General features: G+C 63.1%; 2 protein-coding genes across 5 annotated transcripts; one reads left to right on the forward strand and one right to left on the reverse strand.

Moving 5' to 3' along the window:
* Nucleotides 1-9: 9 nt before the first annotated feature.
* LOC116961973 (F-box/WD repeat-containing protein 7-like) lies at nt 10-19527 on the forward strand. Of its 4 annotated transcripts, none has more exons than XR_006165408.1 (15): nt 10-205; nt 2773-2943; nt 6044-6346; nt 7444-7526; nt 7967-8105; nt 8579-8713; nt 8813-8936; nt 9072-9208; nt 11194-11307; nt 11799-11980; nt 12276-12501; nt 13879-14089; nt 14250-14324; nt 15868-16111; nt 16800-19527. XR_006165408.1 is itself a non-coding variant. In XM_042793446.1 (13 exons), exons 1-13 carry the CDS (start codon nt 74-76, stop codon nt 14516-14518), a joined length of 2226 nt encoding a protein of 741 aa, XP_042649380.1. In that variant the 5' UTR covers nt 10-73; the 3' UTR covers nt 14519-14758. The 4 variants fall into 4 exon arrangements, 1 of the variants encoding a protein (XP_042649380.1); XR_006165409.1 differs by having other exon boundaries at nt 16804-19527; XR_006165410.1 differs by having other exon boundaries at nt 15868-16066; nt 18986-19527.
* On the reverse strand, nt 17228-23980 carry LOC116961977. The gene is made up of 3 exons (XM_042793468.1): nt 21996-23980; nt 20296-21958; nt 17228-19613 (listed from the first exon to the last, which is right to left on the reverse strand). The coding sequence occupies exons 1-2, from the start codon at nt 22626-22628 to the stop codon at nt 21443-21445; spliced, it is 1149 nt and encodes a 382-aa protein (XP_042649402.1). The 5' UTR covers nt 22629-23980; the 3' UTR covers nt 17228-19613; nt 20296-21442.
* Between the last annotated feature and the right edge of the window lie 187 nt (nt 23981-24167).

Raw genomic sequence — 24167 nt, forward strand, 5'->3', positions numbered from 1 at the left:
CCTGGCGGCGCCTGCGCAGTGCGCGCGGGGCCTGCACGGCGGCGGCGGCGGCGGCGGCGGGAGGAGCCGCGGGATGTCGGGGCCGGGCGGGCCGGGCCCCGGCGGGGGGAAGCTGGACATCAACCGCGCCGGTGTGGCCGAGCTGGAGGGCGCGCTCAGCGGCATCGGCCGCCGCCGCGCCCGTGGCATCGTGCGCAAGAGAGAGGTGCGGGGCGGGGGCGGCCCGGCGGGGCCTGGGCGGGGAGCGGGGCCGGGGGGCGCGGCCCGGCCCGGGGCAGCCGGCCGCCTGGCCTGCACCGGGTGGGGGGGGGGGGGGGGGGCACCGGGCGGGCGGCCGCGCCCGTTCCCCTCGGCTTCCGCAGCCGTGCCCGGCGGGCAGGCGGGGCCGCTCCGGGCCCAGGGGCCGCCCCCCGGGCGCAGCGTCCGGGGCTGCCGCGGGGAACAGGGCCGCGGGGCCGACCGGCTGTCTGTCCGGCTGGCCGCAGGCACGGGGAGCGCTGGGGGGGCCGAGGGGGCCGACCGGCCGGCTGTCTGTCCGTCCGCAGGCACGGGGAGCGCTGGGCAGGCCGAGGGGGCCGACCGGCCGGCAGTCTGTCCGTCCGCAGGCACGGGGAGCGCTGGGGGGGCCGAGGGGGCCGACCGGCCGGCTGTCTGTCCGTCCGCAGGCACGGGGAGCGCTGGGGGGGCCGACCGGCCGGCTGTCTGTCCGTCCGCAGGCACGGGGAGCGCTGGGGGGGCCGAGGGGGCCGACCGACCGGCTGTCTGTCCGTCCGCAGGCACGGGGAGCGCTGGGCAGGCCGAGGGGGCCGACCGGCCGGCAGTCTGTCCGTCCGCAGGCACGGGGAGCGCTGGGCAGGCCGAGGGGGCCGACCGGCCGGCTGTCTGTCCTTCCGCAGGCACGGGGAGCGCTGGGCAGGCCGAGGGGGCCGACCGGCCGGCAGTCTGTCCGTCCGCAGGCACGGGGAGCGCTGGGGGGGCCGACCGGCCGGCTGTCTGTCCGTCCGCAGGCACGGGGAGGGCTCGGCGGGCCGGGGGGGCCGTCTGTCTGTCCATCTGTCCGCAGGCACGAGGAGGGCTCTAGGGGCCGAGGGAGCCGTCTGTCTGTCCGTCTGCCCGCAGTCACGGGGAGGGCTCGGCGGGCCGGGGGAGCCGTCTGTCCGTAGGCACGGAGAGGGCTCTCCGTACCGGGACCGGCGGGCGGTGCAGGGCCAGGGCCGTTGCCGCTCCTGGGAGAGTCCTTCCCGTCGGCGGGCAGCCCAGCCCAGCAGCTCCCTTGTCACTGGGGTTTGGGACGGAGCCTCCAGGGCTGGTGACAGGTGACGTTGCACGTAAAGAGCAAAAAAAAAAAAAAAAAAAAAAAAAAAAAAATTAGTTCCTGGGTGGAAGGGGCAGAAGCCCGTCTGGTGTGGTCACGATGGGCTGGAGATCCTGCCGCTCCTCTCGGCTGACTGTTTAGCTCTGTCATTTGGAAATGACAGAGTAGGAGAAAAGCCTGTGCGTGGTAGTCACTTGCAGGATGACTGAGCTGCCAGTGTGACACAGCCACGAAAAAGGTGAGCAAGAGCTTAGGCTGTATCTGCCGTGGTGGTTGTAGCAGAGACAGGAAGATTAATGCCACCCTTTTGCCATTAACGCTGTGAATAACTGGCAAGATTGTGGCTGGAATATGGCATCTTGTGTTGAAGCAGGCAGAGTGAGGCAGGAGAAATCGGGGAAAGGGGAGGCTGGCTTGACAACGCAAAACTGGAAGAGCTTGACTTTTTTTGGCCTGGCAAAGAGGAGGGTGAGGGGGGCAGGGTCACCAGTTATAAATACAGCAGGAATGTAAACACCGTGGAGGCGGAAGAGCAAGAGCCATTTAAACAAAAGGACTGCTGGTAGGAGAACAGGTGAGGACAGCTTTGCAGAAATGGGGTTTGTCACTAGAGCTGTGCTTTTGAGCAAAGCTATTTATAGGGGAGAAGCAGCAGAAAAGCCTTCAAATGATGCATGATGAGATTGAGAGAGGATGGTTGGAACCTCGTCATGGCGCTGACGTCTCCGTTAGCCACAAAGGGTGGATGCTTCCCACCCTGGGATCCTGCCGCCGTGCTAACAGCCAGGCCGTCCCTGCTGGGTTTAGGCCCTCTGGGCTTCTGGCAGAACCTGCTTGGAGCCCGTACGGGGTGTAGGTGCCATTGGTGGAAGCGTGAGTGCAGGGCTCGGCAGTTCTCGCCCCGGTGTTTTGCAGGATGGAGGGTGCCTTCCACGCTCACACACACGCGTGTGCCTGGCAGGAGGCAGGGGGCTGTTTCCCTTCCCTGGAGCTGCAGACGAGGGAGATTGTGTGGGCCAGGGAATGCTCTTAGTCTTGGTATCAGTCAGCTGGAAGGCATAGTTCCCCTTTCTGAGCTTTTAGCCTTTGCTGTTGTGCCCCTGCTGCCCTTGTTAGTTGCTTGTTCCTTGCAGGCGTTGCAGTTGTCGCTCGTGTCAGGGAAGGTTTGTGGAAATGGGAGGGATTACGTGGGAATCGCTGTTTTGGGCAGAAGGCATCCCTTACCCCTGAAGGGAGCAGCAGCAAGGACTTGCAGTACAAAGGTATCGTCTTGCTGTGGCAGCCTGACCCCTTTCCCCTGAAGGGAGCTGGTGGCTGTAAGAGAGATGCAAGCTGGTAGGTCTGGACCAGCCAGGAAGGAGCCTGTTTGAGGGAGGGTGTGAGTAATCTTGGTCCTGCTTGGAGGCTGGTCCCTGGGTTTCTCAGCTCCATATCGAATCTTACTTCTCTCCGCACAGGAACTCAAGGGATTCAACTCACTTGATGATCTTCTCCATGTCAAAGGCATCACCACCCGCATCTTGGAGCTGAACAGTCAGCGGATGACTTGCAGGAGGAGGCCAAGCAGTGAGGAAGCTGTGAGGGTGAGCCCTGGTCTGCAAGGGGACAGCAAAGCTCCTGTGCCTCAGGTAGGAAAGGAGAGGTAGGCTTCCCCTGCCTCCCTGGTGTGGGGGTGATTCCCCCCCTCCAGCAGCGCAGGAGTCGGGGAGGGGGATCTCGCACCGGGAGAGGTGGCAGCTGGTAGAGGGACAGGGGAGGAGATGTACCTGCTTTGGGCACTGGAACAGGGAGGCCCAGGGAATGCTCTGCCCTTTCAAACAGCCACACGGTCTGTCCACAGCCTCCCTGTGAGGAGGGAGCTTGCTTTGGGGATCGTCCTGGCGGGGGTGGGGTGGGATGAGACGCTGCAGACCCAGGTGGTTTTGTGGTGGGTGGGTGTCCTGCCAGAGCCTCGCCAGGACCGGCTCTGGCCACTGTGATGCGTCTGCCCCACCATCCCTGGTAGAAACAATGGACACTCGTGGCTTCCTGCTGCCTTCCCTGCCCCAGAGCAGCTAGGCATCCGTAGGTCTCCTGCGGACAGCTGTGCAGTTCCACTAATTGTTTATCGCTGGAGGCCAGGACTGGGTGTGGAGAGAGGCTCTTCCCCTGGACCGACAGCTGAGGAGGCCAGAGTCCGTGTCTCTCGCCAAGCTCTCTACCCTGCTGTCCGCCTTGTCTGCGGGGAGCGGCGGCCAGCGCGCTGTCTGCTCGGGCTGGCACGCACCCAGCTCGGCTCTGGGGAGTGCATCTTCCTGCAGTGCTGCCTGTGGGGCTGAGGAAATTCACTCACCCAAGAGCAGCTCAGCCCTGCCAAGCTCTCGAGCACGCTGCGCGGTCAGGGGACGACGAGTGTCGGAAGGTGTTTTACTGCCTGGGAGCTGTCAGCGACTTCTGCCCCCGTGCTGCCCCAGGAGCAGCGTCCCAGGGTCCGCGACCCTCCGAGACCTAGATGTGACCCCCAGTTCTAGGTGCCGGAGGAAGTGCTTGAGAAACCTGGGTTCAGTGCTGCCTCCTGAAGAGGTGTGTCCACATGGGCTGTTGTGTCGTGCCTTCTCATCCGGCCACTGCCTCTGCCCGAGAGTCCAGCCCTGCTCCGAGCCTACCTGCCAAACAGGGTCCAGTCTGACTGGGTGGTGCGAAGAGATGACCAGTCTGCCTCTGATCTGGGGAGTCTGTCCAGGGCTAGGCACTTAAGCACATGTGCACTGAAGCCTCATTTCTAAATGCAAATGAACCCACCCCTAACTGCAGTAAACGTTGCAGTGCTTAGTAGGAGCCCTGTAAAGCAGCAGGGTTTTTCCTTCCCTGGGTGTGTTTTTGTGTTGTGACTGAAACACCTTTCTGTTTCTTTTCTTCTCCTGCAAAATACTTGTTCCAGATTTTGAAACATTTTGGGGGGAGGAGATTGAGCAGCGTCTTCAGCTTTTAAGGATTCATTTAAAAACGGTTTGGGCATTGCAGGACTCGAGTGTGTAGGGCAGTGTAGGGGGTAGCACTGCTTTCCCGCTTGCGTTTCTTCCCTGTTCAGATTTTCGAGCCTGCAGCTTGTGCCGAGTGCGACCGCTCAATCCATTTCAGTTATTGCTTTACAGGATGCCCAGTCCCTGGTGCCTAGCTGGCTCTGCCCTCCCCGTCTTTAGGTGGGCAACATTGACTCTGGGTGCGTTGAAATGCATTTCATTTGGGTGAATCCAGCTTACCAAGCCATGCAGCTCACGCTGGCTGTCCTGTCCTTGCTACCTACCCAAGTGTCAGTCTCGAAACATAATCAGAAAAGATTTTATCCAATTATCAATAAAACAAATACTGCCTACTGTGGTTTTCCATACGCACACCCACACCCCCCCTTATGGGTCTGCAGTAGGCCCATCGGCAGAAAACCTGCAGTTTCCCAGGAACAGGTACATTTTGAGATCTGTTCACTGGCTCTTTCTTGATCTAAGCCCCCTCACCCGACAGCCCTTCAGAGCCTGTGGCATGCCACTGTTTCCATCAGAAGCCTGTGCCCTGGTCAAACGTTTAGAAGTGTATGAGTACTTCTCATCAATGTAATTTATGTAATTGCTTTTTTAACCAAATGTAACACTTCAAGGAATAAACTCAATTTTATTTGAAAAGACCTATTTTCATAAAGTCTCATCAGCTGGTACAAAGTATGTCCCTGTCATTTGCTTGTTGAATCCTCCACTGGCCTCTCTATTGCCAGATGTCAGGCTATGTAAAGACTTATTTTTTTTCTCCTGCCTTCCTCAGTTTTGGCACAACTTTCACACTCTCGTGGTCTTTGCAGTTTTTCCTGTGTTCCGAGATTTACCAAAAATAATTGCTGTGGGCCAGCGATCTCCTGTACTACTCTCTAGGACTGAGGTGCAAATTATCCTGGGCTGCTGATTGAAGTGTTTTATTGGTGTATTGGAAAACAGTTCCTCATTCCTGCGTGATACAGAGGCGTTGTTCTGCTTCCTCCAAGCAATTACTGAATGCTTCTGCTTTTTTTTTTTTTTTTTTTTTTTTTTGTGTGCGCGTGGTGTTACGGTGCTGCTTGCTTTGGGGAGGAAGGGTGCAGGTGGCATTGGGTGGGCACACACTACTAACCGACCTCTGATCTGGGGAGTCTGCCCAGGGGCATCGTTGCTCCTGGCCGGGTTGGCTGGAGGGCGAAGGGAGCTCCGCGCCGGGCCGGAGGCTGAAATGCAACACGTGCCCCCTCCCCGAGACCGGGGCAGTGCCCGGGCACGGCAGCGGCGGCTCCTCTCCCCGCTTTGAGCAGTGAAGGGCAGAGGCTGCTCCCGGCTGCGGGCGGGGAGGTGGCTCTCCGTGGCACTGGGGCCAGCGCCTTCGGAGGCGTTCCGCACCGCTGGTGCTCCCGCGGCGAACGGCTTTTCGGCGTAAGCTGGTCACGTTGCAGCGGTGCCTCTCTCCCTCTGGGGCTGGGAACTGACCTGTCTCCAGGTCGTGCTTGGCCGTAGCTGCCCCTTGACCCCAGGCAGCACCTGGGCTCAGTAGCCTACCCCCCAGTTCCCATCCTCGGCTCCGCTCAGCTCATTCCCCGCTCTTCCGCACTGCGGAGGGAAGCCCTTGTATTCCTTGAGCCGCTGCTCTGGCTGGCAGCCCCCCGACGTGTCCCTGGGTCCCCGGGCACCCCGAGAGCAGACAGGCCTGACCCTGCCTCTCCCTCTGTTGTAGGTGGTGGCTGAGGAGGAGGAGGTTTCGGGCCCTTGGGAGCCGGAGCGCTCTGGGAAGGGGAGCCCAGGGTCAGGACCGGAGGCTGATGGCTCCAGTGGGCCAGGGGCACAGGAGCCGGTCAGCTCCACCGTCTGCGGGGAGCAGGAGGAGGAGGAGGAGGAAGAAGAGGAAGAGGGGAGCTGCTACAGCGAGGAAGGGGAGGATGGTAGCAACGTCTACTTCTATTACACCATCGGAGAGCGCTGGATAGACTACCTGCAGCGGACAGAGGACGGTGGCCTCCTCCGTCACGTGCGGCCCAAGGTAACCCCTGCTGGGAGCACGGCCCGGGCCAGGGCTTTGCCCGAGGAGCGGGGCTGCCCGTGGGGCTGGTGGCTCCCCGGCCGGAGCTGACCCTGGCCTGCTGCCTGCCTGCGGTCCTGTCCTGGTAGCTGGTGGCCTCAGAGCCTACGAGCCCCGCTGCTAGCTAGCCGTGGCAGCGGGCCACGGGCTACCGTGGCACTACAAGCTCCTGCTGCAGGGGCTGCGTGTCTGGCTGGCTGTCGCTGCTGCTGCAGACCCCCAGGGGAGCCGTCCCGCTCCGCTCTGGGGTCCCGGCATCACAGCACAAGACGCTGAGCTGGGGCAGCGGGAGTCTGCTGGGGGGGGGGGGGGGGGTCAGGCAAAAGCCTCCGGGAGATTTCTGCGGGACGTGGGCGTTGCGGGGAGAAGCCCTGGCCAGCCCTGAACGCAGGGCTGCAGCTGCTGCCGGGCCAGTTACTGCAGGGAAAGAGCCCCCCTTTAGCCAGGGGAGGGGGCAGCCCGTGCTCACCCACAGCACCGTCTGGTTGCCACCCCGCTCTCCCCACGTTCCCTGTTAACCCTGCGCCTCCTGGACAGAGCGAGAAGGATGTAGATTGCTTTCGACGGGACCACGTCAGGGTGCAGTCTGCCCCATCCCCGCGCAGCTCTCCGTGTTGCTATCGAGTGGCCCCGGGGCCCGTCGGTGGGGCTGCTGTGCCAGGAGCCTTCAGCGTGCCGAGTTCCTTGCTCGGGCTGCAGGTCTGCCCACTCCGCGTTCAACTGTGCTTAGAGAAGGGCCAAGCAGTTGTACCCATAGGTTTTCTCAGTCACTGCTCTTGTCCTTGCGCAGCTGTCTTGCTGCCTTTTCCCCCATCAGGTCTGATACTCCCCTTGGAAGGACCAGGTTCCATTTTGCCCACAGAAGTTGACCCTTCTGCCAGCTCTAGAGCTCAGGTGGCCTTCAGCTTCCCTCTGCAGGTCCCCGTCGTGAGCGTGGGCTCAAAAAGCTTCCTACGCCGAGTCTCCTACTCTGTCGCTTTGGGCAGAAGATCAGTGACCCCGAATGTGCACGCAGGGCTCTCTGCTCCAGCCTGCTCTAACTTGCCTTCTCCTTGCAGATGAAGCGGAAGTCAGAGAACGGCCTGGATGGCCGGGCCCTTTCCCCTGGTAAAAAGCTGTGCAAGGGCTCCGAGTACAGCAGGTAAGAGGAGCGTCCCGCATGCTGAGCAACCGGTTGACCTGCGGGGTGGGAAAACCCTCCTACCAGTCCCATCCCTCAGCCATCTGGGCGTCCCGCTGAGGCTGCGGAGTCTCCATCCTCAGAGAGACACAGAAACCGTTTGGCTGGTCCCGCTTGGGCTGGAGGTTGGAGCAGATGCCCTCCCGAGGTGCCCCACCCCCCCCCCCCCCGCCCCCAGCCCCGACCGTGTGTGATTCTGTCATTCTGCAGAGCGGGCCGGGCCAACGGGTCTGCCTGCGTGGCTGTGGTCCCGGTGGAGCGATGGGGAAGGGGGCTAGCCTGGCGGGAGGCTCACGGCTGGTGCCTCACGGGGACCTCCCTTCTGAGAGCTGCCCAGTGTGGCTCAGAGCAGCACTGGCCTGTCTCACTTTTGCCTCGGTCTCTCCCCGGCTGCTGTCCAGGACGCTGGGTCCCTGCATGCCCAGCCCCACCACCACCTTCGGGGACCTGCGCAACGCCAAAGCAGGCCAGGCACGGCGCCGCCGCATCCCCTCGGTCGCTCCTCCTCCCGAGCTGCAGGACTGGCTCCGCACCTTCCAGGTAAGGCACCTCCCCGGGCCGGATCCTTCCCAGGGCTCACCTCGGAGGGCACCGAGAAGCTTTCGGTTCGAGGGGCGGCGGGAAGGGAGCCAAGCCCTAGAGGGTCCGTCTGCATGAAACCCACCGCAGGCAGGGCTTTGGGTCCCACGGTGGATTTTTAGTGAGCTTTTGCCTCAGGTAAAGCAGCCCAGATAGCCCCCCCCCCCCCGCCTTGCTCCTTTTTGTTCTGGAGGGGTGTTGCTCTGTCCGCCGTCACACAGCACCCGTGTTCCCCCCTGATGTGACTCGGAGCTCCTAAGCCCGTTCTGTGGCTCCTCCATCCTGGGACCCAGGCAGCAGAGCCCTGGCTTGCTCCTGTCGTGCCCGTGCTGGCTGGTGGCTGCTGGGGCCGGGGCGGAGGCACCGCGTGGGGCCCCTGCGAGGGCCTGCCGTGGGTGCAGGCGTCGCGACACGTGTGTCCCCCCCTTCCTCAGCGCTGGAGTGGCCCGGAGAAGCTGCTTGCTCTGGATGAGCTCATCGATCGCTGCGAGCCCTCCCAGATCAAGTACATGATGCAGGTCATTGAGCCCCAGTTCCAGAGAGACTTCATTTCCCTGCTGCCCAAGGAGGTGAGTTGGGGCGAGGGACGGACTGGCCCTGGCCCTGGGCCCCAGTTACTGGTCGCGGGAGCCCACTGTGCCCTTGTGACTCGGCTTCCACTCCTGCAGCTGGCACTCTATGTCCTCTCGTTCCTGGAGCCTCGGGACCTGCTCCGTGCTGCCCAGACCTGTCGCTACTGGAGGGTCTTGGCTGAAGATAACCTGCTTTGGAGGGAGAAATGCCGCGAGGAAGGTAAAGACCTCTCTTGCACGTGGCGTGCTGTGGCTGGGATCCGCACAGCTCCCCACGGATGTGCATCTTCTCAGCTCCCCGGTGGGGTGAGGGCCTGTGTACTGTGAGGCATCCCTCTGTGTTTTCCTCCTGCAGGCATTGAGGAGCCCTTGAACCTGCGGAAGCGGCGCCTGCTGAGCCCTGGGTTCATGTACAGCCCCTGGAAATTTGCATTCATGCGGCAGCACAAAATCGACATGAATTGGCGCAGTGGGGAGCTTAAAGCCCCCAAGGTGGGTGCTTTCAGGAGTCTTTGCTGAGAACCAGGCTCCAGAGCTTTGACGTCTAGGAAGCTGTACAGGAAGGAAGTACCAGAGAAATATCCATGACCAGTAGGATGAGAACAACGCTCAGGATTTTAGAAGCGCCCCAGGAAAAGGTTCACAGGTCTGGCCTGTCTTCAGGAAGCACAGGCCTGAGGCATTCCCCTGGAAATATTGGATGGCAAAGGTCCTGGAGGCTGCGGGTGCTGCCAGCTTCCTGCACCTCCTGTCCCGGCCTGCAGAGAGCAGCCCCCCGGCACAGCTTTGCCGGGAGCTTTCCGTGTGCTCTGGCTGGCGGCACGGCCGATGCCGGGTTCCGCCAGCAGCAGGGGGGTCACGCTGCACCCCAGAGAGAGAAGGGGTTTGCTGCACCCCAGAGAGAGAAGGGGGTTGCTGCACCCCAGAGAGAGAAGGGGTTTGCTGCACCCCAGAGAAGGGGTTTGCTGCACCCCAGAGAGAGAAGGGGTTTGCTGCACCCCAGAGAGAGAAGGGGGTTGCTGCACCCCAGAGAGAGAAGGGGTTTGCTGCACCCCAGAGAGAGAAGGGGTTTGCTGCACCCCAGAGAGAGAAGGGGGTTGCTGCACCCCAGAGAGAGAAGGGGTTTGCTGCACCCCAGAGAAGGGGTTTGCTGCACCCCAGAGAGAGAAGGGGGTTGCTGCACCCCAGAGAAGGGGGTTGCTGCACCCCAGAGAAGGGGTTTGCTGCACCCCAGAGAGAGAAGGGGTTTGCTGCACCCCAGAGAAGGGGTTTGCTGCACCCCAGAGAGAGAAGGGGTTTGCTGCACCCCAGAGAAGGGGTTTGCTGCACCCCAGAGAAGGGGTTTGCTGCACCCCAGAGAGAGAAGGGGGTTGCTGCACCCCAGAGAAGGGGTTTGCTGCACCCCAGAGAAGGGGTTTGCTGCACCCCAGAGAGAGAAGGGGGTTGCTGCACCCCAGAGAGAGAAGGGGTTTGCTGCACCCCAGAGAAGGGGGTTGCTGCACCCCAGAGAGAGAAGGGGTTTGCTGCACCCCAGAGAGAGAAGGGGTTTGCTGCACCCCAGAGAGAGAAGGGGGTTGCTGCACCCCAGAGAGAGAAGGGGGTTGCTGCACCCCAGAGAAGGGGGTTGCTGCACCCCAGAGAAGGGGTTTGCAGCCCCTCGCCCCTTCTCTGCGCCAGCCTCGGCACCCCGGCAGCGGTGCAGCCCTCCCGGGGCTCGCCCGAGCCTCGTCCCGGGCACACGGTTCCGGAGCTCTCGGCTGTTCTGCCCCTGCCAGGGTCCCTGCCACCCCCCCGTCCCTGTGCAGGGGGCAGGGGGAGCAGAGCCCCAGCCCCCCCTTCTCGCCGGCTCTGCGGGGACGGTCTCGGTCCTGCCGCGGTGTTGCGGGCCGCCGGTGCCCCCAGCCCCTTCCCCAGCCCCCCCGCCTGGGTGGCACCGGCGGTGAGCAGCGGTGCTCTGCACCCCCCCACCCCCCCGCAGCAAAGTGGCTCCAGGCAGCCCTCTCCCCAGCCCCCCCCCCGGGTCCCTGTGCCCCCGTGAGCCCAGCTCCTCGGGGTGCTGCCCGCGGGGACCCCTGCCCGCCTTCGCTGCCACGTGGCACAGAGCTGGTGGTCCTAAACGTGCCCTGGCTGACGGCCACCCGATTTTGGTCTAGGACAGAACGTCAGCTCTGAGCTCGATAGCTTGCATGGCCTTAATAGCCACAAGGTCCATCTGTGTTTTTAGAGTTCCTGGTAGCCCACTGCTCCCCAGCAGTAGCCAACAACTGCCCCCCCCAGCTCCCGCTGTAGCTGCTGCCCTGCTGAGCAGCAGCGGGGAGGTGCCAGCCGCTGCAGGGACCCATCTGTTCTTCCTCCCCCCCGGCACTTTCTGCTTCCCCACCGTTCCGAGGCCCGAGGCTCTGCCGGGCTGCCCCCCCCCCGCCCCCCCCCCCCCCCCCCCCCCACCTCCTTCCTTACTCGTGGTGTTCTCCACGCAGGTGCTGAAGGGACACGATGACCACGTCATTACCTGCCTGCAGTTCTGCGGCAACCGGATAGTCAGTGGCTCGGACGACAACACGCTCAAAGTGTGGTCGGCTGTCACTGGGGAGGTGAGCTCCCGCCCACGGCCGCGGCGGGGCTGCCACGCCGGGGGGGGGGTCACGCCGATCCCCTGCCTTGCTGCAGGGATGGGTGGGGGGTGTTAGGGGCATGGCGGCCTTTTCGGTGGGTTTATTTTGCCTCCGGCAAAGCGCAGCTGGGGAGAGGGGTTGACAGATCGCGGGGCTGCAGGAGCAGCGGGGAGAGCGAGTCTGGGTGCGGTAAGAAAGGAGCAAGGGTTGGCCACGCCTGCGTTTCCACAGGCGGTCGGCAAGCGTGGGGAGGCGAGAAGGGCAGGAAACCCACCTGGGTTTGGAATAGCGAGTGGTCAGTATCACAGGGCGGGCTCTGCGGTGGGGGCCAGGGTCTCTCTGCGGGGAGTTGCTTCGCTGACCCGAAGAGCCTCGCCGACCCCTCGCCCGGAGGGAATCCTGCGCGTTGCCGTTCCCTTTGCTGCGCTCAGCCCTTCCCAGACCAGCTTCTCCCGCCTTGTTCTTTGCAGTGTGTGCAGACACTGGTTGGCCACACAGGGGGAGTGTGGTCTTCCCAGATGAGGGACAGCATCGTCATCAGCGGCTCCACGGACCGGACCCTCAAGGTGTGGAACGCGGACACGGGCGAGTGCGTGCACACGCTGTACGGGCACACGTCCACGGTGCGCTGCATGCACTTGCACGGGAACAGGTAAGGGGGCGGCGGCGCTCGGAGCCCGGTCTGGTCTTTGGGGCTGGGGAAGGTGTGGAAGCTTCAGGGGCCTGGGCCGGTCTGGCGTGGGGAGTGGGGCAGGGGAAGGTGCAGAGGCCACGGGGGCTTGGGCTGGTCTGTAGCGGGAAGCTGCTGCGTGGGAAGGGGGCGTCCCTGGGGAGGATCAGCAGGGGCTGCTGCCCCGGGGCAAGCTCGCGTGTGCGGGGTTGGCTCGGTGGGGTGAGGTCCGGAGGTGACGCAGCGGGGGGGGCTCCGCCCGTGCCTCTGCCCGCAGGGTTGTGAGCGGCTCGCGGGACGCCACGCTGCGCCTCTGGGACATCGAGACCGGGCAGTGCCTGCACGTGCTGATGGGGCACGTGGCTGCCGTGCGCTGCGTGCAGTACGACGGGCACAAGGTGGTGAGCGGCGCGTACGACTACACGGTGAAAGTCTGGGACCCCGAGAGCGAGAGCTGCACTCACACGCTGCAGGGGCACACGAACCGCGTCTACTCCTTGCAGGTGAGAGCCGGGCTCCCCGTGCCCCCCCCCGCCCACTCCCACTCATGTCCTGCAGGGACACGCGGGGCCGTGCCTGGTTCTGCGGGTGGGAGGCTGTCTCCCCCACCCCACCCCACGCCCGTGCTGCGGGGACACGTGGGCCTGGTTCTGCGGGTGGGAGGCTGTCTCCCCCACCCCACACCCGTGCTGCAGGGACACGTGGGCCTGGTTCTGTGGGTGGGAGGCTGTCTCCCCCACCCCACACCCGTGCTGCAGGGACACGTGGGCCTGGTTCTGTGGGTGGGAGGCTGTCTCCTCCACCCCACGCCTGTGCTGCGGGGACACGTGGGCCTGGTTCTGCGGGTGGGAGGCTGTCTCCCCCACCCCACGCCCGTGCTGCGGGGACACGTGGGCCTGGTTCTGCGGGTGGGAGGCTGTCTCCCCCACCCCACCCCACGCCCGTGCTGCAGGGACACGTGGGCCTGGTTCTGCGGGTGGGAGGCTGTCTCCCCCACCCCACCCCACGCCCGTGCTGCAGGGACACGTGGGGCAATGCCTGGTTCTGCAGGTGGGAGGCTGTCTCCCCCACCCCACGCCTGTGCTGCGGGGACACGTGGGGCAATGCCTGGTTCTGCGGGTGGGAGGCTGTCTCCCCCACCCCACGCCCGTGCTGCAGGGACACGTGGGCCTGGTTCTGCGGGTGGGAGGCTGTCTCCCCCACCCCACGCCCGTGCTGCAGGGACACGTGGGCCTGGTTCTGTGGGTGGGAGGCTGTCTCCCCCACCCCACGCCCGTGCTGCAGGGACACGTGGGCCTGGTTCTGTGGGTGGGAGGCTCTCTCCCCCACCCCACGCCCGTGCTGCGGGGACACGTGGGCCTGGTTCTGTGGGTGGGAGGCTCTCTCCCCCACCCCACGCCCGTGCTGCAGGGACACGTGGGGCAATGCCTGGTTCTGTGGGTGGGAGGCTGTCTCCCCCACCCCACCCCACGCCCGTGCTGCAGGGACACGTGGGCCTGGTTCTGTGGGTGGGAGGCTGTCTCCCCCACCCCACGCCCGTGCTGCAGGGACACGTGGGCCTGGTTCTGCGGGTGGGAGGCTGTCTCCCCCACCCCACCCCACGCCCGTGCTGCAGGGACACGCGGGGCCGTGCCTGTTCCCTGCAGGTGAGAGGCTCTGCCCCCACCTCCCCACGCACACGCATGCCCTGTGGGAGCGCACGCACCGCGTCTGCTTCCTGCAGGGAAGGGGCTGCCACACACGCGTGTGCCCTGATTCACCAGGGGGCACGTGAGCACGACGCTCGACCTGCCGTGCCCCGGGTCTCTTGCCGCCAGCCTGCCGCGAGCGCGCCTCCCCTCCCTGCGCCGCCCGCGCTGATCTGCGTCTCTCGTGGGCAGTTTGATGGGACACACATCGTGAGCGGCTCTCTGGACACTTCGATCCGAGTGTGGGACGTAGAGAGTGGAAACTGCTTGCACACCCTCATGGGGCACCAGTCGCTCACGAGCGGCATGGAGTTACGTGACAACATCCTCGTGTCCGGCAACGCCGACTCCACCGTCAAGATCTGGGACATCAAGACGGGCCAGTGCCTGCAAACGCTGCAGGGTGAGTGCCGGGGGAGGGAAGGGGCTCCCCCCCCGGCCAGGGCTGTTGGAGCTGGGGGGGTCGTGTCGCTCCCGGCACGGCCGGGGCAGGGCGGCTGCTCCCGAAGAGCCCGGGTGGGAGGTGGGAACACGGCGCTGACAGGTTACCCCTCTGCTCCCAGGCCCCAGCAAGCACCAGAGCGCCGTCACCTGCCTGCAGTTCAGCTCCAAATTCGTGGTGACCAGCTCAGATGACGGTACCGTCAAGCTCTGGGACCTCAAGACGGGCGAGTTCGTGCGCAACCTGGTTGCCCTGGAGAGCGGGGGCAGCGGGGGTGTCGTGTGGCGCATCCGCGCCTCCAACACCAAGCTGGTGTGCGCGGTGGGCAGCCGCAACGGCACGGAGGAGACCAAGCTGCTGGTGCTGGACTTCGATGTGGACCTGAAATGAACCCAGCCGGGGCAGGCTGGGGCGGAGGATCCCGCGGGCTGGGCGTAGCAGCTGGTCTTGGTGGGGCTGGCCCCGGAGCAGGCGCTAGCCCCCCCCGCGGGCTGTAAATACTGTTTTGCAGCTGTCCGGGCCTTATTTATATACGTGTGAACTCCCCGTGGGGAGCCTGCGCCCGGCTGGGGCACTGTACAGAGGAAGCAGCATGTTTTGTACACACTAATATATCGATTTATTTCTGTACCTGGGGCCTGCTTCTCCACCCCTGCTGTTCCCCGAGCCCGCGCTTCCCGGAGCTTGTCTCTCCCGGTGGGGGGAGCAGCTGGTGGCTGCAGCCCCCGTCCCCTTTGATTCCAGGCAGGAGTAGGGGAGGGTACAGCCTTTCCTTAGAGTCACCCACCTCGCAGACCAGCTCTCTCCTGCTGCTCACGCGTGCCCTGTCTGGTGGAGTGCCCTCTGCCTGGAGCCCCACAGCCTGGGGACTCCAGCTTCCCTTTTCTAGACGCGGTAGCGGGCTGGCGACGCGCACGCGGCGCTGGGGACGGGGACGTCTCACGGGTAGCAGAGCTGGCTGGCCAGGCACGGAGGCTCACGGGGCTGTCCTAGGGAGATGCAGCCCCGATACCGTGCCCGAGAGGGAGCGGTGCTGTGAACAAAACTTTTTGGTTTTTTGTTTTTTTTTTTTTTTTTTTCTTTCCCTTCTGCGCTGCTCAGCCCGAGGGAAGCAGGACGGGGCTGGGCAGAGCGAGGCGCAGCAAGCGGCTGGGCGGCACCGGCAGGCGGGCGGCGGGGAGATGAGACGGGGCCTGGCACGGCTGCTGGAAGGGCAGAGGTGGGAAGGCAGCAGGGGCTGCCCTGCCCTCGCACCCAGGAGGGGCAAACCAGCCGGCAGCAGGCGTTGCCAGCCGCTTCCCCCCGGGCAGCTCGGGGCGGTGCAGCCGGGAACCTTCCCTGCTCCTCCAGCGCAGGGTCGGGGCTTGGGCAGGGATTGCCCGTGCGGGAGAAAGCTTCTGCCTGCTCTCCTTGTGTCTGTAGGGAGCAGCACGAGAGGGCCAGTTCTGCTTGCAGCCTCGGGGCTGCTTGCTGGCTGACCAGGGGCTGGGGACAGAGGCGAGGGGAGAGCACGGCGCGCAGCTCTTGGGCTACCAGGCAGCTCTTCCCGCAAGCCCTGGAGGAGGGTGGCTGTGCTGGGGCCGCGGAGCTGGTCGCTGGAGTCCCCTCATCCTCGAGCAGAGCGGGGGGGGAGGCAGGTGGGAGGGGGTCTGCGGAGGGCGGCCGGCTGTCACTGCCGCGAAGGGCCGCTGGTGCCGGGGGGAGAACGCGTTTACCAGCCTTCCCTCTCCCCCAAACAGCCGCGCTGCCCTGGGCGAGGGCTCGTTCTCACCCGTGTTGAGGCAGCCCCTTGGGGAGGGATGAGGCGGCTCCGGGATTCGGAGAGGAGCTGGGCTGGCCCTGCTGAGCCAGGCTTCTGCGCTGCTGCTGCTGCGTCCCCATCCGACCGGCGTAAACCACCGACCTTGAAAGGAGAAGGGACCGTCACCAGCCCAACCGGTGTGCAAGCATCCCGGGCCCCGGCCTCCCGGCCCCTGAAGGCAGGTTCGTGCTCTCTGCTGCTGCTGCGTGATGGTGGGAGAGCAGCCGCGAGACCGCGGGGGGTGGGCAGCAGCAGGCTCGGGGCAAGGGGAGCCGCACCGCCGCGGGCGCTGGGGCGTGCCGTGCCCCACCGTGCCCCTCCTGTGCCCCACTGTGCCCCTCCTGTGCCCCACTGTGTCCCTCCTGTGCCCCTCCTGTGCCCCACTGCACCCCACCGTGCCCCTCCTGTGCCCCACTGCGCCCCACCGTGCCCCCACTGTGCCCCACCGTGCCCCTCCTGTGCCCCACTGTGCCCCACCGTGCCCCTCCTGTGCTCCACTGCAGGTGCTGGCTGTGGGGCTGCGACGAGAGCCCGGGGCGACTCACAGAAGACGGTGACACCGCGTGGGCGCTGCAGGGTGCCGGCTGTTGATCCTCCCTCTTCCCCCGGGCAGGGAGGGTGGGCGGGGGTGGGTTGTGCCCTGGCCCTGGGTGTCTGTACCCCCCGCCCCCCACCCACCTACAGCAACGCAGTGATGTGCACAGCACACCGTGGAGCGGAGCGAAAGCCCTCAGCAGCACGCCACCCCTCAAACCTTGCCGTGCCACCCCGTAGCTTATCACCAGGAAGCCTGATTTTATCCCTCCCCCCACTTCAAACCTAGTTGGAAGCTCTGCCGAATCGTGAGCAAAAATCCTTTTTCCCCTTGAGAAAGGTGAGCCCAGCAGCCCTGGCGTCTCCCCGACCACCCCGTTTCAGCGGTAGCCTGCTGTGGTCTGGAGGCCGGGAAAGAAACCGGAGCAGAAAACCACGCCGAGAGACCTGCTGGTCCGTGCAGCGGGATGAGATCTGGCATCTCTGCAGGTGGCGAGTTCAGAGTTGCCATTAATGAGCCATCGCCAGCTGTGCCGCGCGGGTCCGCTCGTGCCTGCGAGCTCCCGTCGCACTGAGCAGCTGCACAAAAACCTCAAGCGGTTGCGCAAGCCGGGGTGCACGAAGATGTGTCGCCGGCTGCTGCGCGCAGCCCTCGCCCCGCGCAGTGCACGAAGCCATTTGGCAGCGATTGGCCAAACAAATCTGCCCACTTGCCTTTAGGATAAATGATTTCCCCCAAATAACATAAATCACCGGGGCCCCTATTTTAAGCTGTTCTGGTTTTGCCTTTTCAAAGACAGCTGTGAAACGCCAGCGAGGAAGGAATGGAGTTCAAGAAAGAACCTTAGTTCTGGTCCCGCGCGCCCGCTAGCTTCTTGAAAGCCTAGGCAGATGCCATTGTCCTTGGCTGAATTTTCTGCGACGTTGTTTATGGGCAAAACGCATCTTTCCCAGTGGAGGAGTTTGTCAGAGAACTCTGCAATGGCTCTGACTCCTCTTTCTCGTCGAATCACGGAATACCGGCCTGGAGGGGACCTCGAGGATCATCTGGTCCAACCTGTCTTGGCAAAAGCTCAGTCTAGACGAGATGGCCCGGCACCTGGTCCAGCTGAACCTTAAGAGTGTCCAGTGCTGGGGAACCCACCACTTCCCTGAGGAGATTATTCCAGTGGCTGATTGTTCTCACTGTAAAAAATTTTCCTCCTGTGTCTGATTGGAATCTCCCAGTGAGAAAGTCGTCCCCATCACCCCGCATCTTTTCCATGTGATTCCTTGTAAAAAGGGAGTCTCCATCTCCTCTGTAGTCACCCTTTAAACACTGGAACATGGTGATAAGGTCTCCCCTAAGGCTTCTCTTCTCAAGGCTGAGCAAACTCAGTTCTCTCAGCCTTTCCTCACATGGCTGCCCCGTCCCTTGATCATCTTCGTGGCCCTTCTCTGGGCCCTCTCCAGCCCGGCCACAGCTTTTTTGTGTAGCGGGGACCAGAACTGAACACAGTATTCCAGGCGTGGCCTGACAAGTGCAGAGCAGACTGTTCTATCCCTGCTGGTGATGCAGCCCATCACCCCGTTGGCTTTTTTCGCCGCTGCAGTCCACTGCTCACTCGTGTTGAGCTGCTTGTCCCCCAGGACCCCCAGGTAAATCCCTTTCTGCAGAGCTGCTCCCCAGCCAGGGCTGCGCTCCTGGATGATGTTTTCCCAGGTGCAAGACCTTACACTGTCCTTGTTGAAATTCCCAAGGTTCTTCTTAGCCCAATCCTTCAGCCTAGCCAAGGTCTTCCTGCAGGGTGGCTCTCCCTTCCCAGGCGTCCGCTTCCCCGCTCAGTCTGGCATCATCAGCAGACTTCATCGGGCTATGCTTGGTCCCATCATCCAGATCACTTTATGAAGATATTTTGTTATATATGGAAACAAATCTTCAGCACCCCCTGGATGCCGTGCTGGGGACACACTGGGAATCAGATCCAGCCCCGCCGAGATCCATCCCAAAGCTGCCCGGCACGGTGCCAGGCTTGGGCAGTGGCTGTGACACCGGCTGTGCCGCCGGTGGGGACAGCACGGGAGGGGTAGCTGCTCTTCCCCGGGAACCACGGCGGTCTGGGGGGGGGCTCAGGTGGGGGGAGCTGGGGCAGCAGAGGAGAAAAGCACCCGGGAGAAAAAGTCACGCCGAAGGGGCAGACCGAGAGCAGCTCTGCCGGCTGGGGAGGCAAACAAGGCAGCGCTCTGGAAGAGGAATTTCTGGTGCCCAGAGCTGCCCCGTGCAAGCCTGGAACTTCTAAAGATGACGGATACCCCCGGGGTCTTATCCTCTGTCGCCTCCAGATGTTGAGCTCCCAGGCTGCAGCAAGGATTCCCGCATCCACCTCCCAGGGCACGGCTTCAAACTCACCCGCTTACGCACAGACAGGCTCGCCGAGACTGTCTATAATCTGATTAGGAGCAGTACCGTGGATTAAAATAATTACATGCGTGTTGGGAAGACGACGTAGTTGCTATTAAAGACACCGGTGTTTCTTTTACAGCCGGCAGCTCAGCCCCACACTTCTGTCAGAGGTGTCTCGGGACTGCGCTCTCCGAAGAGGAGAACTGGGTGCTCGCCGCAAACATCGGCTCGTCGGGCGTAGGAGAAAAGCTGCCTCCTAACGGGAGCACTCAGCTGGGGAGAGGGACGCTGGAGCCACTTGGCAACCCGGCATAAATCATCACCGGAGTGCCCGGCACGCTTTCATCCATAAAGTTTAACACAAAAGGTGAGGCGGGTGCGTCTTTGGGCAGGACTGCCCGACTGCTGGGCGGCTGCGTCCCACGCCCGCGAGCAGAGGACAGCCGGAGCCGAGCCAGCAGCTGATACTGCAGAAAGGTTCATTTCCCGCCGCCGAGCAAAGCCCTCGCTAAACTTAATCAGGAGGAAATTTTTCAGACAGAAGAAACTTGTAACATATTTTTTTTTTTTTTTTTCGGTTTCTTTGACGGTGAAGCCGTCAGATCTTGGCAAGCAAGGAAGGATATGAAATTTAGAAAGATGTTAAGCATTTGCTAGAACATAAAACTTCTTCGAAATCAACAGACTTGCAGTTTTTGTCGGAGCCGTATTCTGAGACAGACTGAAAGGGCAGCTGCTGCCCCGCTCAGCAGCCGCTCCTGGTCAGGCTGGATCTGCGGGGCCGCGGGCGAACGACACGCCGAGACGGGTTCAGTGTGGGAGATAGAGCATCAATCAACGTGTGTCTTTATTGGTCCAGGGTACATATATTTATCCAGACAATGATAATTATTATGCCTACTAGTCACTAGCTGATTGGCTTAAGCTCTAAAGGTCGTATTCGCACGGTCCACCTACTTGCAGTTAGCTTACAGCACAAGCTTCCCATAACACTAAGTTTCTCATGCTACTATTTCTGATTCCTCTTGACTTGTTTTCGATACACGACAGTACCGTAACACAATGTTTCTCAGACCACCATTACCATAACACTAGATTTCTCAGACCACTATTCCTAATTCCCCTTAACCTGTTTTCGACACACCACGGTACACAGGGCTGAAGCGTCCTTGACATTCCTCCTGTATCAGCAGCTGCAGGCAAATCCTAGTGAGGCCCAGCATCAGCAGCTAGAGCAGGCTCTGATCATACAATTGCTCGGTGGGCTCAGGACCCTTGTCTCTGAGCCATTCTCCAACAATTCCCCCTTTTTCTTTTTGTATGAGCAGAGCCCGCGCCAACGTTCGTTCAAAGATTTTCTTAATACATGGCAAGGCACAACTTAGGCATGCAGGCTTACAACCTACTGGCTAAAGGCACAGGACCCTTGTCTCTGAGCCATTCTCCAACATGGATCCAGTACGGGACTGGCGCAGGCGTCTTTCCCCACCCAGGACGCCCACCCCACGCGCTCGCTCCAGCCCTTCGATGGCCCTTGCTGCCACGCTGGACTTCTTCCCGTTTGAGAAAGGGACTGTAAGGCGGTTCTGGTTTGTCCCCCACTATTGCCTTTGCTCCTTTCCCTAGCACTTGATTGGCTTTTTTGACCACCCCTGAGCACTGAACTTCCACTTGCACCCGAACAGCTATCACCCCCTGGGGGGATCTGACTCCCGAGCGGCAGTGGTAAGCTCCGAACTCATCGTTTCACAGGCAAAACGGGAAATGGATGTCGCTTTCCATTTACTGACGCGGGGTAGATCCCGTTCCTGTGCCACACATCACTGCGGCATCCTGCTGCGGCTCCTCAGAGCCTAATTAGCTGCATCAGCTAACCCAGCGCTGCGAGCAGATTAATTCTCGCCTCACCCTGCCCCGGTGCCAGAGCGTTCCCGCACCGGCTGGCAGCACCGGCCCCCGCGGGGGTCTCGGTGGGACTCCCCTGGCATCCTCCTTCCACAGGGAACGCCGGCTTTTCTCCCTGGCTGCCGTTCTGTACCCGCTCCCGTCCCATCAGAGGACCTGCCCTCGTCCCCGCGGTACCTGTGGCTCCTGGGCAGCCTTTGCTGAGAGACCAAGGATGCTGTTCGGCCAGGCACCCCGTGCATCCGCCGCACGGCTGTTTTGGGGACCTTTCCCAGCTCCCCGCCGGCAGCAAGGCTGGGGTTGGGCTGGGAGCACCACTCACCGCACCGGCACGGCTAGATTTGCTGCCTGGAGGGTGGCCCTTGCCAGGCATCCCCTCCCCGTACCAGGACGGGCCAGCCCGTGCGGGTCCCCCCCCCTCCCCGGGGCACGCGGTGGCCAGCTTTGCCCTTGGTTGCCAAACCTCTGTCGCTGGGCACGGGGAAGGAGCAAGTGTCACCTGGATTTTGGGCAGGGTTTGCGTTCCCGCCTCGTCCGCCGCCAGGGGCTTCTGCTCCAGGCCGGGGTCTGTATCCGACAGCACTTAAAAATTTTTTCCCAAGTGACTCTGTACTGCTCCTTGGCTCCTCGCCACTGAGGATAAAATCTGGGCTGGTGGAGGACTTAACTGGAAGGAGGAAGGAGACCATCTTTACTCTGAGTCCTCTTCCTCAGGGCTTCTGAAAGCTTTAGGGAGAAGCAGAAAGGATAATGATGTCATCTGCTCTCCCAGTCTTTGCCTTTCCCAGAGCCCTGTGCAGTAGGGGAGTTTTTCAAGGAAACGCCACAGTCCAAACTTCGGTGTTTGAAAGAAAACGTGAGCACGGGAGCCTGCCAGGACTCCGTGTTCGGGGACGTCATCCCTGCAGCCCGCAGCAGGCTGGGCTCTCCTCGCCCTCCCTTCGGGACACCGGGCTCCTTGCGCCGTCCCATCCCTCCCCGTTTCTCCAGTCACGTCCCCCCTGCCCGGGCGAGGGGCCGCTGGTCTCGGTGGTGGAGCCGACTCGAGGGCGATCACAGGTCTGCCTGCGGAGCAGGGGCTGCTCGGCGCCCGCCGTGGCTCTCGCTGCTGCCAGGCACGGCCCGGGGGGACCAACCAGAGCTGTGCTGTGCAGGGACCAAAACCGGGTTCCAGGAGCTCGACCGAGGCAAGGCGGTGCCGTTGCGAGCAGCCGTTGCGCGCCGTGGGGCTCCGGGGCTCTGCGGCAGCCCGCACGCCGTCCCGCCGTCTCTGCAGCAGCTCTTGGCTCCAGGCTGGGCACGGCGAGGGGGAACGTCGCCCGGCACTCTGCTGCCTCTGCTCCGGGAACTGTTAAGAGATGGGAGGTGGTCAAGAGGCAGCTGCCCCTTCCCGTGCCCACGGCAGCGCCCCGCAGGGAGAGCCCCCCGCGCCACACGGGAGACCTCGCAGCCAGCCAGGGAGGAAGACCAGAGAGAGGGAAGGGAGGGGGAACAGGACACACAGATGGGAAAAAGGCATCTTCCCAGGGAGCCTCCCAGGGGGTCTGCTGAGGCGGGGGGTGGTGGGACCACCGTGAGCCCATGGCTGGCCCCCCTGGTCCCAAGGCCATGTCTCCCTGTCCTCCCTCATCCTCCCTGTCCCCCCCAACCTTCCCCATCCCTCCCCATCCATCTCTCCCCATCCCTCCCCAGCTCCGTGCTCCAGCTGCTGCCGAGCACCCCGAGATCCTTGCCTGCAGGCATGGGGCTGGGGGCTGCCGGACACGGGGCGCAGGGAGATGGGCAGCAGCGGGCGAGGAGGGGGCACGGGGAGAGGGGGCAATGCTGAGGGGCTGCGGACCAGGAGGCAAGCAGAGCTGCTGTCCCATGCAAAGCATCACCCTGGCTAACAGGGACGGTGAGATCAAGGGGAAAATATGAAGGCGTGCCCAGGGATTTCCATCCGATCTGGCAGGAGAGGCCGAGCCTGTGGAGCAGCTCCAGCACGGCCGGGCTGGGGGGAGAGCTGCGGGCAGAGGTGAGGGCAGGGGGACGAGCTGGGGCAATGCCCGGAGGAAGGGGCTGAGCCACGGGGCGTGAGCCCGGCTGCAGGAGAGGGGAGAAAGTGCCAAATGTTAGTCTGGGCTGTAAGCCAGCGGCAGGACGTACAGCGAGAAAGGCCCTGGAAAACTATCAGAGGGGCTGCTGTCCCGTGACAAGGCTTCAACAGGCTTCAAGCATCAGCATCTGCAACAGCTTAATCCCGTAAACGTGGCAGACAAGGAGAGCCACGGTCACTACACGCCAAAGAGAGCTGCACTACAGCAGTCCCTTCCTCCCCTTCCCTTTCCTTTTCCCCTTCCCCTGGTAAACGCAAGGCCGGGTGATGCAGGGTGCCACGAGCTGCGCCTGATGACCGGACTTCACGGCGTTTGAAAGGGATGAGGAACAGAACGAGAGGAATGGCTCGAGTTCCCTCTTTAATTGCCAGATCCATCCATTCTCACACAAAGTCGGCCCAGCAGCTCCTCCCGACGCCGGCCGACTCGGAGCAGCGCCGCGGCACCGGGAGGGTTTGGGTCGGGGTGGTAAGAGATAAGTTAAACCGATACTGGGTGGCTGAGAATGCAGAAAACGCACCAAAGTTTACTTAATCGTGGCCAGAACTAGAGCCTGACATCAGTCGTATGCTGTTTATGCCCTTTTATTTCTCTGCCGTATAAACGTTTCCAGCCTCTGCGTGCCGCTTCCACGTCAGCCCGGCTCCTGCCATGCCCCAGCAGCGGGGGCTGCACCGGGGGCCCCCCAGCAGCACCACACCCCGGCAGCCACAACGGCCCCGATCCTGCGCCGGGGCAGCCGGGAAGGAGCTGACCCCAGTCCCCCATCGCCCGTGACCAGAGACCCCGTCGGCCGCCCCCGGTCCTGGGGTGGTTTGGTGAGAGCAGCACCCCAGAACCACCCATCTGCGCACCCACCAGTGAATCACTCTTCAGTGTGCGTTTGCTTTGCCACCAGGAATTTGTAAGGAAAACGTTCAAGGAACACACACACCCCCCTCCGCTGTGTCCCAGTGCACGTGGGGGGTCATGCAGACCCACCGTGGAGACCCTGGCCCAGCGCAGGGGGGGTGGCACTGGCCACAGCTGCCGGTGGCTTTAGCCCAAACACGACCCGGCTCCCTGCGATAGCACCGGGGGCCTCATCCTGCTGCCCTGGGGTGCAGGGTGGCCATCCCTCACCGCCACCAGCCCGGGGCACGGTGGGGAGCCCGGGGGGTGGGTCAGGGCCAGGGAGCGGTGCGGGGGGGGGGGGGGGGACATCGGGGGCTGAGGGTCCACGGGTGGGAGCCCAGCGCAGCCCGCGGTGGTGGGGCGGGAGCCGGCGTTGGGGATGGTGAGAAGCCCCCAAGCTGCACGGTCCTCCCCGCTTCTGGG

Source organism: Tyto alba, unplaced genomic scaffold, assembly GCF_018691265.1.
Source record: "Tyto alba isolate M040663 unplaced genomic scaffold, T.alba_DEE_v4.0 Super-Scaffold_2, whole genome shotgun sequence".
Lineage (NCBI taxonomy): Eukaryota > Metazoa > Chordata > Aves > Strigiformes > Tytonidae > Tyto > Tyto alba.

Coding starts and splice junctions, on each gene's coding strand:
- LOC116961973 (XM_042793446.1), top strand. CDS start 74: ATGTCGGGGCCGGGCGGGCCGGGCCCCGGCGGGGGGAAGCTGGACATC. Junction 6,347..7,443: donor TCCGTCACGTGCGGCCCAAG/GTAACCCCTGCT, acceptor TTCTCCTTGCAG/ATGAAGCGGAAGTCAGAGAA. Junction 8,937..9,071: donor GGAGAAATGCCGCGAGGAAG/GTAAAGACCTCT, acceptor TTCCTCCTGCAG/GCATTGAGGAGCCCTTGAAC.
- LOC116961977 (XM_042793468.1), bottom strand. CDS start 22,628: ATGCTTTGCATGGGACAGCAGCTCTGCTTGCCTCCTGGTCCGCAGCCC. Junction 21,959..21,995: donor CGGGACGGCGTGCGGGCTGC/CGCAGAGCCCCG, acceptor CGCAACGGCTGC/TCGCAACGGCACCGCCTTGC.